At 41.9% G+C, this 16,946-nt stretch overlaps 1 protein-coding gene across 16 annotated transcripts in view; it reads right to left on the bottom strand.

Moving 5' to 3' along the window:
• ANK3 (ankyrin 3) overlaps positions 1-16,946 on the bottom strand; it is a 536,318-nt gene that overhangs the window by 167,958 nt on the left and 351,414 nt on the right. For all 16 annotated transcript variants that reach the window (XM_056107909.1, XM_056107905.1, XM_056107907.1 and 13 more), the window contains one exon: positions 8,948-9,046. In XM_056107909.1, the coding sequence (XP_055963884.1) occupies positions 8,948-9,046 (99 nt within the window). The remainder of the gene's footprint in view (positions 1-8,947; positions 9,047-16,946) is intronic.

The following is a 16,946-nucleotide window of genomic DNA, read 5'->3' as shown; positions in this document are numbered from 1 at the left end:
TATTAGATATGCCAAAAACAGTAACAATTCTCACAATGGAGACGTTGCTGGTGCTCACTCTGAGCAAACTGATGAACAACCGGAGGATAGTGCTACATTGTTAAACATTTCCCAGTGAAGGCAAAAGCAATGTCACTCTTTTCAAGAATGCTTTATCAAAATAAGGAAGCAAAAATGAGGAGTCAGCTGGGGACCAGAGGGATAGGACAGCAGGTAAGGCTTGCAGGTGACTGACCTGCTTTTGATCCCGGCATGTCATGTGGTTCCCTGAGCCCCACCAGGAGTAAGCCCTGAGCACAGCCAGATGTGGATCAAATAAATCCCACTCTCCCTCCACAACCCCCATGTCTCCATCAAAATGAGAAGTCAGGAAATTCTTAGAGAATCTAATTGTGAAGGGAAGCTCCATGAATTACTACAGCATAATTCAACATTTATGGGAAAAGGTGACAAATTCAGTTTCCAAAATGTTGCCATCAACTAATTTTGAAAGCAATTATATATATTAAATATGTGCAGATGAACTAGGTATTGTGAACCCCTTGGGCTCAACTGTTTCCCTAACTTTATCGTTTTGACAATTGAAGAAATACTGAGGGCCAGGAAGAAAGCTTAAGGACAGGAGTATATGTTTTACATGCCGAGACCCTGGCCGGATCCCTGGCACTGCTGAGAGCAGCTCCCTAGTCCAGTTGATATTCATAAAATAACAAACTATTTATTCCCTTGCCATGCTCATGACTTTATTCACTGTCATTCATATATTTCAACTATTTGTGTGGTTTTCTTTTGGGGGGTGGTCACACCCAGCGATGCTCAGGGGTTACTCCTGACTCTGCACTCAGGAATTACTCCTAGCGTTGCTGGGGGACTACCTGAGTCAAACATCCTACCCGCTGTGCTATTGCTCCAGCCCCTATTTGTGTTTCTTGAGAGGAAGATGCTACTGGTAACATTGTCCTTAACTGCTGAGCAAAGAGCTGTGAAGAAACGGAATTAAGTCCAGTAAATATTTACGTATATTTAAGGACTTCCTATACTGCCAATCAATCAGGATATTTCTTCCATGAAAAATTCCACTCATGGGGGCTGGAATGATAGCACAGTGGGTAGGGCATTTGCCTTGCACACAGCTGACCCGGGTTCGATTCCCAGCATCCCATATGGTCCCCTGAGCACCACCAGGAGTAATTACTGAATGCAGAGCCAGGAGTAACCCCTGAGCATCGCCGGGTGTGACCCAAAAAGCAAAAAAAAAAAATTCCACTCATGAGGCTGGAAAGATACTACAGCAGGTAGGGTGCTTGCCCTGCACACAGCAAACATGGGTTTGATCCCTGGTACACCATTTGAACTTCCAGGAATTATTTCCTGAGTGCAAAACCCTGAGCACTGCCAGGTGTGATCCCAAAACAAACAACCCCCCCAAACTCCCCCCAAGATGCCACTAGAATTATTTTGAACCAAAGTAGAAACTAAGATGATAATAGTTTTCATTTGAGATTTTGCCACCCACAAACATATGTACTCATTTATTTCCTGCCCAAACATCCATCTGCTTTATGTTTTGGTACTGTCTTAAAGGAAATCTTGCAGTAAACAAAAAAACAAAATCTGAGAGGGGAAGAGAACGACTCAGTGGACAGAAGAGGAAAGTGTCAATATAAGGAAATTCCCTAATGATATACAACATAATGTCAGAAAGAGGTTACTGGGAAAGAATATGAATGTAAGAATGAAAAGGTAAGAATCACCTGCATAATCGGGAGAGGGTTTAAGCATATATAAGGTCCTTATGAGGCTCACGATTGGAATCCAAAGTGATAGATTTTCTCAAATCAGAAGGATGAAGATCCTTCTTTTGGGGGATGGGGCACACCAGTGGCACTCAGGGCTTAGTCTGGCGATGCTTGGGGAAATCATATGTGAAGCCAGGGATCAATGTGGGTCAGCCAACTGAAAGACAAGCGCCTGACTCTTGTCATCTCTCTGCAAGCCAACTGCAAGACAAGCACCTGAATCTTTTCATCTCTCTGGTCTCAAGATGAAAAAGTCTTGAAGAATTGGACAGATGGTCTTTTTTTTTCCTTTTTGGGTCACACCTGGTGATGCACAGGGATTACTCCTGGCTCTGCACCCAAGAGTTACTCCTAGCGGTGCTCAGGGGACCATATGGGATGCTGGGAATAGAACCCAGGTCGGTTGCATGAAAGGCCCTACCCGCTCCAGCCCTGGGCAGATGGTCTTAAGGTCAGGAATGTATTTATTCGATTTGCATTCTTTCAACAAATGTTTGTCACCTCTGACAAACACCTTTGACAAGGTCTCTTGGGCTGGACTGTGTAAGTGTACAGTGTGTAAGGTGCTTGCCTACAATGACTTGGGTTTTTTCCCCCACCATCCCATATGGTTCCCTGAGAATGGCCTGGAGTGATTTCTGATCACAAAGCCAGGAGTAAGCCAAGCACTGCCACGTCTCCAAACAAAACTCAAAGATAACAATCAAACAAACAAAAGGTTTCAGGCATTGCCTGAATCAGGTGACGCTATCTCTTTCACTGAATGGAAGAGAGCCAGAGAGCAAGTAGTGAGGAAGAAGGCCTCTCCGAGAAAAAGACATGAGTTGAAAAAAAATATGGGAAGGATGCAGAAATCCGGGACAAACAGAGAACAGGAGAAATAGTAACAGACCTTGTATATATGAGGAACGATGGGGAATAAGGAGTGGGATGAGAGATGAGATAAAGAAACGGGCAGGTTCTGAGGTAAGGACTTCAGTATTGGCACATGGGAGATACTTCTAGATACACTGAATAATGTATCACAGGCATAGTATATACACAAGCATTTCCCCATCTAAAGTGCCACTGAAAACAATAAAAAAAAACTTACGAAGGAAGGGCACAACCACCTAAGTCCAAGGGAAAGGAAGTAAAACCAGATATGTAAGGGCTATACAGTTTTGGAATACGGAGAGAGGATTGAAGTGTGGTAACTCACTCAGAAAAAAAGAAGCTGAAACCGAAGTGTGTGTGGAAGGGTCTAAGCATGTGGTGTGCTTTAAGGGCTGAATAACAGCTCTGTGCATAAACAAAATCTCTGAAATGTATTTTCTGTCTATTCCCATGGCATATAGGTCCCCAGTATGCGCAATTTCAAGCAATCAAACTTGATTATTAGTGAACAGGGAACTGGAAATGGATAAACTCCATAATCTGGCTCCAGCAAACTGCTGGTATAATTAAGACAAATCACCTATCTTGCAGCGTTTCCAAAGGGCTGGGGATAAGGAGATGCAGTATCTTGGAAGACAAAGGCAATACTGGGCAAAAAACGAAATTGGTTCACCTGCATATGAACCTTGTCAGGTCTCCATTCTGTTCCAAATGCGGCAAAGCAAGATAATAGTTCCCCTGTTCCCTGCAGGTAATCAGAAAATTGAGTTTCTGGAGAAAGTGACCCAGAGAGACTCTGGACAGAGGGGTCCAGCAGAATAGATGGCAGGAGTGAGGCTTTAAACTGAGAATCGAAGCTTACAAAAAATAAAAGACCATGCACAAGAGAGAGTATGGACGGTAAGACACTTCCTTTGCACACCTCTGCAACGTCATCTCTGCAATAATTGCCTGGCACAGCAATATGGTTCCCCAAACACCAGTCAAGTGTGTGCCCTGAGCACTCAGCCAGAAGGAAGTCAAGAGCACTGCCGAGTATGATCCCAAAACAAACAAGAAGAGAGAAGGAAAGAGAGAGTTGAAGTGAGAGAAAAGGAAGGGAAGGGCTTTAATCCACTTTGATCTTACTTTTGTACATGGTGTGAGGCAGAGATCTGAGCTCAGTTTTTTGCATGTAGCAGTCCAGTTTTGCCAGCACTATTTGTTAAAAAGGCTTTCCTTACTCCACTTCACATTTCTTGCTCCTTTATCAAAGATTAGATGATCATATGCTTGAGGGGAGATGTCCGTATATTCAATACTGTTCCATAGGTCTGCAGCTCTGCCTTTGTTCCAGTACCATGCTGTTTTAATTATTACTGCTTTGTAGTACAGTTTGAAGTTAGGGAGGTTGATTCCTCCCATTTTCTTTTCCCCAAGAATTGTTTTAGCTATTCGTGGGGGCTTATTGTTCCATATAAATTTCAGGACTGTTTGCTCCAGACCTCAACATCAGACCAGAATCCATAAGGTACATTGAAGACAAAGTTGGCAAAACCCTCCATACATTGAAGCTAATGGTATCTTCAAAGATGTCACACCACTGGCCAAGCAAGTGAAAACAGAGATAGACAAATGGGACTATCTTAAACTAAGAAGCTTCTGCACCTCAAAAGAAACAGTGACCAAAATACAAAGACAGTCTACAGTATGGGAAAGGATATTTGCCAAATACACATCCGACAAGGGGTTGATATCAAGGATATACAAAGTACTGGTTCAACTCCACAACAAGAAAACATCCAACCCATCAAAAAATGGGGCGACGAAATGAACAGAAACTTTCTCAAAGAAGAAATCCGAATGGCTAAAAGGCACATGAGAAAATGCTCTACATCATTAATCATCAGGGAGATGCAGATCAAAACAACAATGAGATATCATTTCACATCACAGAGACTGACCCACATCCAAAAGAACAAAAGCAACCTATGTTGGCATGGATGTGGTGAATAAAGGGACCCTCCTTCACTGCCGGTGGGAATGCCGACTGGTTCAACCCTTTTGGAAAACAGTATGGACGATTCTCAAAAAACTAGAAATTGAGCTCCCATTTGACCTAGCAATACCACTCCTGGGAATATACCCCGGAGAGGCAAAATAAAGTATAGTCGAAGCGACATCTGCACTTGTTTGTTCACTGCAGCACTGTTTAGAATAGCTAGAATATGGAAAAAACCTGAGTGCCCAAGAAGAGATGACTGGTTAAAGAAACTTTGGTACATCTACACAATGGATTATTATGTAGCTGTTAGAAAAAATGAAGTCATGAAATCTACATACAAGTGGTACAACATGGAAAGTATCATACTAAGTGAAATGAGTCAGAAAGAGAGGGATAGACATAGAAAGACTGCATTCATCTGGGGAACATAAAATAACAAAATAGGAGAATAACCCCCAAGAATAGTAGTGATAAATACCAGGAGGTTCACTCCATGGCTTGGAGGCCAGCCGCACATTCTAAGGGTAAAGGCAGCTCAGATAGAGAAGGGAGCACCAAATAAAAGGCGTTGGGAAGATCCGCTCAGAATGGGAGAAGCATGCTGAAAGTAGACTATAGACCAAACATGATTGCCACTCACTGCCTCTCTTGCAAAACACAGAACCCAAAAGAAGAGAGAGAGAACAAGGGGAAATGCCTTGCCACAGAGGCAGGGTGGGATGAGGGTATAGGGGGTGGGAGGGATGCTGGGACCCATGGTGGTGGAGGATGGGCGCTGGTGGAGGGATGAGTACTCAATCATTGTATAACTGAAACCCAAGCACAAGAATTTGTAAGTCTACAACTGTACCCCATGATGTTTCACTAATACAAAAAAAAGAAGGGAAGGGAATGGGAGAGGAGGGGAGGGAGGACACCATAGCTTTTGTGGGTATGAACTCTTTAGACCCAATGACTTCAAGTCCTTGTTCCCCCACTCCCCCTCTTTCCCCCCCCCCCCCCCCGCCCCACCACTAGCTGAGATATCTCTAGGAAGCAACTTAATCTCACTGGGTCTTGGCTTCCTAATTTATAAAAAGGGTATGCTAGTCATGCTAGTATCTTACTGAGACGGCTAACTGGGTTAATATAAACAGAGAGCATGCGGTAATCACTGTAGACAAAAGGTATCATTAAGATTAAAGTGTGCACGGAGGAACAGGAGGCAGATGGCTCCTTTTCTTTTCCCCTGAATACCATGAATGTACTCACACCAGTGTACCAGCAAAGGTTCGAGAATGAATTCATCTTTCCAAGAACCAAACTTCCTAAAGAAAAAAGGCAATTTACACATAAGCCTCTGTAAACATTCTTGTAAGTCACTGTCATGTCAACATCAAACAAAACAACAAAGAAAAGGCCAACTAATCCTCATATTCAAGGACTCTTGTTTCACCACTAATATGCTCCCGGGAGCCCTGCCTAGTCTCCCCCTAAACCAGCACCTCAGGGGTGATATTTGTGGGAATCCCCCACCAGAGGAGAGCCTAAGTCAACACGGGAGGGGTGGGAGAGGAAGAAAGTCAATGAGGGACACAGGAGGACAGGAAAAAAAAACAGTATTCAAATTATCCTCTATATTCTCAGAAAGGAAATAAAATATTTGCATAAAACAAGATTGGATACTTTAAGAAGCTATCAGAGAAGAAGAAAACATTGCTGACTATTACCAATTTTGTGTTAATAATGAATAACTATGAACTATTAGCACAAAAGATGGGAAAAGAATTAAGATTTATCAGAAGAACAAAAGGAAGAGACTTTAAAATTTGATTTTAGGCGGCCAAACCTGGCAGTGTTCAGTGCTTACTCCTGGCTTTGAGATCAGGGATCATTCCTGGTGGGACTCAGGGGACCATATGGGGTGCTGGGGATGGAACCCAGGTCAGCTGCATGCAACACAAGTGCATTATCCATGGTAATATCTCTCTTTCACGGAGATTTGATTTTTAAACTGTAGCACTGTAGCACTGTCTTCCCCGTCGTTCATCGATTTGCTTGAGCGGGCACCAATAATATCTTCATTGTGAGACTTGTTGTTACTGTTTTTGGCATATTGAATACACCATGGGGAGCTTGCCAAGCTCTCCGAGAGAGGTAGAGGAATCGAACCTGGGTCAGCCACGTGCAAGGCAAACACCTTACCTGCTGTGCTATCGCTCCAGCCCGATTTTTATTTATTTATTTATTTATTTATTTATTTGCGAAACACCATGAGGTACAGTTACAGACTTACAAATTTTTGTGCTTGGTTTTCAGTTATACAATGATCAAGTACCCATCCCTCCACCAGCGCCCATCCTCCACCACCATGGGTCCCAGCATCCCTCCCAGCCCCCATACCCTCATCCCACCCTGCCTCTGTGGCAGGGCATTTCCCCTTGTTCTCTCTCTCTTCTTTTGGGTCCTGTGTTTTGCAAGACAGGCATTGAGTGGCAATCATGTTTGGTCTATAGTCTACTTTCAGCATGCTTCTCCCACCCTGGGAGGATCCTCACAACACCCTTTATTTGGTGCTCTCTTCTCTATCTGAGCTTCCTTTTCCCCTAGCACGTGTGGCTAGCCTCCAAGTCATGGAGCAAAATTCCTGGTACTAATCTCAGCCACTCCTGGGTGTTAGTCTCCCATTTTGTTGCTTTATGTTCCCCAGATGAATGCAATCTTTCTGTGTCTATCCCGCTCTTTCTGTCCAGCCCGATTTTTAAACTAAAAAGTGAAATTAATTTAAAAGAGAGTAAGAATTACGAAGTGTTTTATTAAACAGGACTTTAGACAGGAGTCTGATGTGATCTGGTTGACAGTTTATATGGTGACAGCCTGCAAAGTGGAACTGAGTTGCAAAAGAACAAGGACCAAAGGAATCTATTATTAAGGTTCACTGAGAAATGATACGACTTGAACATAACAATGGAGTAGAAAGGAGATATAGAAAAGGACTACAGGAAAGGAAAAGATTGGTTTGGGTGACAGAAACACTCAAAAGGTAAATAGAGTGTCACATACAATGAAATATTTGTGTTTAAAACTGTTGAATAAAAGACTAAGAGTTACAAAAATCTGATAAGGTCAAGCAATAATCCTCTTGACAAGACTAAAATGAAACAAAAGCAATGCACAAAAATGAAGGCTGGCACTGGAGAAATGGTAAACGGGTAGGGTAGTTGCCTTGCATGCAGCTGACCCAGCTTCTAACCCTGGCAACACATATGGTTCTCAGAGCTCTGCTAGGAGTGATCCTTGACCACAGAGCTAGGAGCATAGCCAGGTATGGCCTAAAATCCACAACTTGGTATAATTCTACTAAGGTGTAGTCTAAGGTAATTCTAAGGTGTATTGTACCTAAGGTTCTATAAGACAACAGTTCAAAGTTATTAAAAAATTAGGGGAACACAGTCATCAAAATAGCTAATTAAAATGATGTCATCATTTACCCTTTCAGATTCAGTCAATCAATGCTTTCATACTTCAGATTCTGTTTTTCTAAATTTGTTACCGTACTTCAAGCTTAGTATGCTTTTTTTCTTTTTATAAGAAACACTCCTTTTGGGGCAGAGAGATTATACAGCAGGTAGGGTGTTTGCCTTGCAATGAACCCTCAACCCAGGTTCAACCCTAGTTGGTCCTCCAAGTCTTCCAGGAATAACTCCTGAACATCATCAGGTGTGGTCCCTCAGACAAACAAACAAACAAACAAACACTCTTTCTATTGTTCCTGTAAGGCAGGTGTGATGGTGATAAACTCCATCAGTTTATGTTTGCCTAGGGCAGTCTTTATGCCTTTATCATATTTGAGTGATTTCTGTAACATGGAGGATCCTGGCTGGTAGGGCTATAGTTATTACGGTGGTGGTACCGTAGAACAAACTCAGGGCCTCACACGTGCAAGGCACTTTACCACTAAGCTACATCCCAGGCTGGGGTGATAAATTTTGTCCTTTAATAAACATACCATTTTATTCTTGCCTGAAGAATTTCTGCTAGAAAATATGATAGGGTGCATTTGGAAGGTGGGGGAACAGAAAGAACAGGGAAGGGGGTAAATTTGTGTGGTTGATGGTTCTAGAAATTTGGGGTGGGTATATACATCAATTGTGGCATGAAGATGCACTCTTGAAACTTACTGCAAATCAATAGTGCGACAATAACGAAACTCATTTACTGTGCTAATGAATACATAACACTATTCGTGCAATTAAAAAATCTGAAGTTAATAACCATCAAAAGGAAGCAAAGTTAAGGAAGAAATTACCTTGGTCTTTGAAAGAATGGGGGCAGCTCGATCCAGCAGCATCTCCACCACCTGCTCATGGCCGCTCCTTGCTCCACAGTGTAAAGGTGTCAGCCCATCCTGGGAATAGAGGGAATTTGAGAAATTTGAAATTTGAGTTCAATGAGATTTGACCAGGGGGTGTGTTGAGAGCTGGGGTGTCTAAACACAAACATGCCCAGTACATTTTTTTTGAGTCACCGTGTATCCAACATGGTATGGACTAGTACACACCAAACATTTACTCACAGAAATCATGAAACAATACGACTTTTCTATTTTTGCTTTTTGGGTCTCACCCAGCAATGCACAGGGGTTACTCCTGGCTCTGCACTCAGGAATTACTCTGGCAGTGCTCAGGGGACCATATGGGATGCTGGGAGTCGAACCCGGGTCGGCCGCGTGCAAGGCAAAAATGCCCTAGCCGCTATGCTATCACTCCAGCTCCTAATGTGACATTTGAGTTAGAGAATGAATTTCTTTTCCGTAAGCAGTTGCAACTATATTACTTCCTACATATGAAACTAAAGACATTTTTATATGTAACTGTCCTGCTGTTCTTCAAAATAAATAGTGGAGGGCTGGAGAGATACTATAGCAGGCAGCTAACCTAGGTTTGATCCCTTGCATTCCATATAATCCCCAAGCACTGCCACGATTACTTTCTGAATGTAGAGCCAGAAGTAACTCCTGAACATTGCTACTTATGACTCAAAAACAACCCCCCCAATTTAAGACTATAAGACTTTAAAAGTATCACCCCAGACTAGAAATATTATAATTGTCCAAATTCAATAAAAATAGCAAAAACATATTTAGATATTTGGGGACTGGAAAGATGGTGCAAAGGGCTAATGGCATGGTCTACAAATAGGAGGTCTGGCTTTGATTATTTTAAAATACTTCAAAATTGGATTCGTTGTATTAAAATCTCTTTCTAGACATATGAGCAGTCTTACAAGTGAGACCAATTATCCTAATGGATAATCAATAAGATATACTCATTTCTAAACTACTAGCCACCTATCATTAGAATTAAAATTTCTTACTGATGAAAATTGAATTGCAGACATTACATGAACTGGTATGAACATTCTTTGAGCATATTTCAATATTTCTATGTCATCTTAAATTTTTATTCTTGTAAACCAAAGAAAACAATGCAGCAATTTTTTAGTTTAAAAACATTTTTTCCTAACAGAGCAAAATAAAATCTGAGAACAAATAATAAACTACAAAGTCAGGATATTTTTCTGATAATGTACAACTGCAGGTAATCAAAGAAGAAAAGATACATTAATTACATGTACCTTGCAATAAAATAATAAAATATTTTACTCAGACTCTGTAGCATGATAATAAACACAGAGGCCACATTTGTTTCCTTTATTACTTCTTAAATGGACTCTAATGTAATATTAAATTAGTGAGGGCATTTTCAAAATATGGTCACAAAGGAAAATTATTTTAGTTAAACTCACTTAGCTTGAACATTTTATTCTCTTAGTAAAATACTAATATTGATTGTGAAGTGTTATCTAGGAGCAAAATCAATCACAATTTCTTTATCTTTTGAAGTACACTATGCCTAACAGGTATTTTTGCAGATTTCATCTTTTAAAGAGGTTTTAATTACAGGTAATTTCAAAGCTACTTCAGGATCACGTAGATTGAACAATATTAGGAGTCTCTGAATCTGCTGCTCAGCTGCAACAGTCATGACTCAGTCACATCCAGATCATGTTTCCTGCATTATTCTGAAGCAAATCCACAGCATCATGTTTCATTCTCACAATTAACTCTGCACGAAAGAGTATCTTCATTTTCTAGATACTTGAAGGGTCTTGAATTCAATTGTGCCCCATTTGAATAAGTTCAGTTACATATGTGAGGCCACACAGGTTGAATTCAGAACTGAGGCACAGTTAAGTGCTGACAGCACCCCAACCACGAGATGTCTTATTAAGACAAAGATCCTATGATCAAGTTTTAGGCCACTCTGAATGAACCTCTTTATTTGTCAACCATTCAGAGTTCACTGGTTTTAAATGCTTATAAAAGCATTTATGGTTAGGGAAGGTGACCTTTTCAAGGGTGCAAAGCTATAAAGTGCTGCTGTTCTAGCCTTCATTTTTTATATTCCCTTGTCATGGTCTTTGGCACTATTACGGCAACATGGGAAGATGCCATTGTTGACAACATTGATAAGGAATAAGATCAACTGGTTCAGCACCTCCATGATTGTGCAAGGAACACCAAGAGAGAGATAGCCACAAAAAAACACCTGTCTTAGAAAACTCTTGAGCTTATTCACCAACCTAGTTTGGCGCATGCCTCAGGCAACCGCAAGCGAACGTCCGAGCTCGCAAAGCAGTGCAGAGATGCGATCAGGGAAGACCTCAAAGAGAGAAGAGCAGAAGTGCTGGTAGATGTGGCAAAAGCCGGGAAAAGTATTCGTAACGCCCGCCTGTCCTTCGCCAACTACAAGACCAAGATGACTGCCCTCTGATGTCCTGATGGATCTATCACATCCTCCAGAACGGCAATGGAGAAGATTATCCATGACTTCTACTCAAAACTCTTCGATAGCCATGTCCACTTGCCGACATACCAAATTCCACAGGATGGATATGTCGTTCCCAATATTCTCCCTTCCAAAATCCAACACGCCATTTCGTCAGTAAAGAAACGAACAGCACCCGGCCCAGACAAGGTCAGACCTGAACACCTGAAGAACCTGCCGTCAGTACTCATCAATATACTGGCTCGGCTCTTCACACGCTACCTGTCTGAATGCAAGGTTCTATCCCAATGGAAAACCAGCAGGACTGTACTACTGTTCAAGAAGAGAGACATCCATGACATTGGCAACTATCGCCCGATCTGCCTATTGTCTGTCATCTACAAGTTGTTCACTCGAGTCATCCTAAATAGGATTGGCGGAACACTAGATGAAGGACAACCATGCGAGCAAGCCGGGTTCCGCAAAGGATTCAGCACCATCGACCATATCCACACGATAACTAAGCTCATTGAGGTTTCTCAGGAGTTCAAGATGCCGCTCTGTCTGATGTTCATTGATTTAAAGAAGGCCTTTGATTCTGTTGAGATGGAAGCGGTCATTGAAGCCCTAGCCAATCAGGGCATTCAAGCCCAATACATCAGGATCCTCCGTGAGCTGTATTGCGGATTCACTACCAGGATCTCACCATTGTACAAAGAAGTAATCATCCATGTCAAGAGAGGGGTTCAGCAGGGTGATACCATTTCACCGAAACTCTTCAGTGCCACCCTCGAGAACATCATGCGATGACTGGAATGGGAAGGAATGGGAGTGAAGATAGATGGTCGGCAACTACACCACCTCCGCTTTGCTGATGACATTGTTTTAATAACACCAAACATCAGTCAAGCGGCATAAATGCTGGCCGACTTCGACCATGAGTGTGGAAAGGTCTGACTATAGCTGAATCTTACGAAGACAATGTTTATGAGAAACAGTCTCTTCCTGACACCCCATCCGCTTTCAACAGAACCACCATCTCTGAATGCAACAGCTATGTGTACCTAGGTCGAGAAGTCAACAGGACAAATGACCTGGCACCCGAGCTGCGCAGGAGGAAGAGAGCGGCTTGGAACACCTTCAAAAACGTCGAAGAAATAACTATGAGGATGAAGAACCTCCGGCTCCGGGCACATCTCTTTGATTCCACTGTTCTTCCTGCATTAACATATGCCTCAGAGACCTGGACCCTACGTAAACAGGATGAGAATGCTATTCGGGTCTCCCAAAGAGGAATTGAAAGAGCTATGCTTGGAATATCACGTTTCACTCAAATGAGAGAAAGAATCCGGAGTTCCAACATCCGTCGACGATCAAGAATCAGGGACGCTGTCTCGTTTGCCAAGGTGTCAAAAATCAGATGGGCTGGTCACGTAATGAGATTTAAAGATGACCACTGGACTAGAGCTGTTACCAACTAGATTCCACGGGATGTCAAAAGACCGCGTGGCCGCCCACATACTAGATGGTCAGACTTCTTCATCAAGATCATGAACGATTGGTTTGAGGCTCTTCATGTTCCTAGAGTGAACAGACGCCATTGGGCTACACTAGCACGCGACAGGGACAAATGGAGACGTTACTGGCGCCCGCTCGAGCAAATTGCCGATTAACGGGAAGTCAAGTGATCAAGTGATCAAGTTGTCATGGTAAACTCAATGGGGATGCATTCTCAGTTCCTCCAAAGAAGAAATAACTTGAGCTACCTGAAGCTCAGCTTTCCACTGTGCTTTTGCATTTCTAACACTGGCTGCAAGTGGCCTGTTCCTCTGAATCTTTTACTAATTTGCTCCTACAGTTTCCACGAATTACTCTTCAAATAGCCGTATCCTGGCAGGAGAGATGTTCCATAAACTGTATAAAAAAGAAGTCCCCAAGCCTGGCTGTACAGAAAGTACCAGCCTGGCTGTTGGGACATTCATAGGTCGGTGGAAAACCAGTGCTTGGAGTTAAGGTAAGATTTTTAATTAGTATCACAGTGTTCTAAGTCATGAGGAAACAAGATCAGCTAAACCCAGCAAGTCCCAAGCTGACCCTTAGTGACTCATAGCAAGATTAGATGGAAAAATAAGAAAATGAGGGGTTGACTTTACCCACTGACACCTAGATTTTTATCAAAAAACATATGAATTTTGAACATGTTTCTTCCTCTCATTGATTCCTCTGTTAAATCTAAATCCCTCAGATTAGCAAAGCATTCTAATGCTAATGCCATCTAAATTGACCTTCCCTTATTCTGTTCATTCCTATACTCCAAGGAACAAACTCTTTGCAGCTGCAGGTAGAAGTCTCTGATTTTCTCATTTCTTGCTATCAGTCTTTCAGGTAGCTCAAGGTTCACTTTCTACTGTCTCCAGCTCAAAAATGATTTTATTTATAAGTACAGGGTCTTTCTGAAGCTTTTTGTAAACGAGGCATAACCATTCACCATTCAATTATGATTATGTCTTATTTTATCCATATGACTTTTGAGGAGTGATAGCACAGTGGTAGGGCATTTGCCTTGCACACGGCCAGCACAGCCAACCCGAGTTCGATTCCTCTGCCTATCTCAGAGAGCCTGGGAAGCTACTGAGAGTATCTTGCCTGCACGGCAAAGCCTGGCAAGCTCCCTGTGACGTATTCGATATGTCCAACACAGTAACAACAAGTCTCATAATGGAGACGTTACTGGGCCCTCTCAAGCAAATCGATGAACAACGGGAGGACAGTGCTACAGACTTTTGAGGAACTTGCCACTTTTTGAGAGAGAGAGAGAGAGAGTGAGTTGGGGTGGGGGCAGGAGGAAGAAGGTTTACATTACACTGATTCTTCAGATTTAAATGTTATATACATTGACAATATAATGATCACAGTTGGTAAAAAAAAGTGGGGGCCCTTCTAGCACAAAGGTGGGGGTGAGGAGAGAGTTACATGTTATCAATATAAAACAGACAGATGAAAGGCAAAAACAAGAAGAAACTTTAAAAACCTGCTTGGTTCAGAGTTGGCAAGATAGGGTTGCAGGTAAGGCAGCTTGCATGCAACTGTCCTGGGTTTAATGCCAGGAACCCCATGTGGGTCCCTAAATACAGCAAGTGTGATCCCTGAGTACAGAGCTAGGTGTAAGCCCTGAGTACTGAGTGCGATCCACCCCATTTCCCCTCCCCAAAGGAAACAAAACAAAACAAAACACCAAAAAACCAAAAACTGGTTGGGCAACCAACCAGGCTAATTTTGAAATGCCTCTGGATCAGATCCTGTGAACCTGAAACTTCCAGACAGGGCAGATCCTTGATCAGGAGAAGAAATCCTATTTTCCCTGGGAATGGGAGTTTCGAAGGAACTTTGAAAAGTTCTGCCACTGCTATTTGTTATCTAGTCCCACTCCTGAACTTATTGGTCCTCCCTCACCCCATTAAAGCTAACTGAATTGGAGGCTTATGTTGTTATAACTCAGTCTCTACCTGCCTAACGAGGCTTAGTAGAATCATATTATAGTTACATAAAGTTGGCTTGAGATGTAAAGCAAAACCTATTGACTGAAAAGTAGATATTAGCACTCTAATAGTTCATATTGTGCTTCATTAGCACTGTCCTCCCACTGTTCACCAAGTTGCTCGAGGGGGCACCAGTAATGTCTCCATTGTGAGACTTGTTACTGTTTTTGGCATATTGAATACGCCACGGAGCTTGCCAGGCTCTGCTGTACGGGCGGGATACTCTCGGTAGCTTGTCAGGCTCACCAAGAGGGGTGGAGGAATCGGACCCGGGTCACTGCGTGCAAGGCAAACACCCTACTTGCTGTGCTATCACTCCAGTCCATTGTACTTCACATTACACGTAATCATTTCAGTGAGTCTGTTTGAGAGGACAAGGTTACTAGTCTATGGGATATTTGAAACTCACAGAGCAGTTAACTCAATACCATATCTATGAGTTGCATAACAACAATAAGTAGATAGATAAAAGAATGGAGTTAGTGAATAAATGGAATTAGGTTAGTCTTTTAAAAACATTTTCCAATTGCTTAAAAAAAAAGAAACCTCCCCACTTTTTTTTTTTTTTTTTGCATTTTGGGCTGCATCTGGTGATATTCAGGGCTTATTCCCGACTCTGTGCTCTGGGATCACTCCAAGTGTGACCTAGGTGAACATATTAGGTACAAAGATCAAAGGGGGCCATGTGAAGGCATATGTTCTTCCTTCTGTATTATTTCTCCAGTCCTGTCTTTTTATGTTCTTAAAGACTGGGCTCATTTTGTGCTTTAATTGTTTATTTATTTTTAATGTAGGAGTATTGCTATTTATTCAGCCATTGATTAGGCTGATTGAATTGGGCATAAACTCCACCTTACTTTTTTTTTCTTTTTTATAAATTCATTGAATCACCATGAGAGTAGTTACAAACAAAGCTTTCAGGTGTAAGTCTCGGTCACGTGCTTTAATTATTTTGAAGTGGGCATTGAGTCACATCCAACAGTTCTCAGGGATTTTTCCTGGCTCTGTGCTCAGGGGTTACTTCCAGTAGTGTGCTTGGGGAACCATACTTGCCCGAGATTGAACCAGCGTCAGCTGCATGCAAGGCAAGAGACTTAACACTTGTACTAACTTTCTGGCCTTTAGAAGCACTATTAAAACATACCTTTCTCCCAGAAAAAATAAAAATCTCAACCAAAAAACCTTGTAAATGGGATAAAGAATAAGACCTAAAACTTGTAACTCTCAGAATAGTAGAATAAGAGAAAAAAACAGAACATTTCCTCTAACATCAGAGATTTGCTGTCTGATTCAGTACCCAATTACCTGAAAAAAAAAAAACTGTTGTTGATTATCGTGCTTTCAAACATTGCAGTGAACTTGTATACTCCTCTACTTAAATTCAGAATTTTTTTACAAATGAAAATGAGAACTTTTATTTGTTTTAATCTCTAAAAATTTACAATTAATATACAGTGTGGCTCACAGTAAGCCTGGACTGAAAAAGCACTTCTTCAACTGCATCCAATAAGCTCCAGTTGAGAAACAAGACAAAGGCAATCCTGGACTTGAGTGAGGCTGCTGCAAGAAAGGCACTGTACGCAACTGACAGCAGAGACAGGAGAGAGGGATGCTGAGTTGCCATAGTAACATTATGGGCGGGAAATGAAATTGCGCGGGGTTAGTAGTATTTTTTTCAATTCCCCTGATTTGTAAAGCAATCACATCATGAACCAGTATTCCCTTGGGCAGAATTCTGAAGCGATGCAAACTGGGAAGTCCAGATCTCATACTTCATTCCAGTGACAATAATCTTATTAGTGAGGTGGGAACTGCACATCACTAGGTAGACAAAACGCTCTCTGGTGTCAACCTCAGAGCAAATTTATGCACACATGAAGGTCAAAAAGACATTCTTTCAGGTCTGATTTCTTCTAAAATATATAATGCAGGACATTAA

The sequence above is a fragment of the Sorex fumeus genome, unplaced genomic scaffold (genome assembly GCF_029834395.1).
Source record: "Sorex fumeus unplaced genomic scaffold, SorFum_2.1 ptg000183l, whole genome shotgun sequence".
NCBI lineage: Eukaryota > Metazoa > Chordata > Mammalia > Eulipotyphla > Soricidae > Sorex > Sorex fumeus.
Note: the sequence above shows the minus strand (reverse complement) of the source record. Positions and strands in the feature narration are given on the sequence as shown.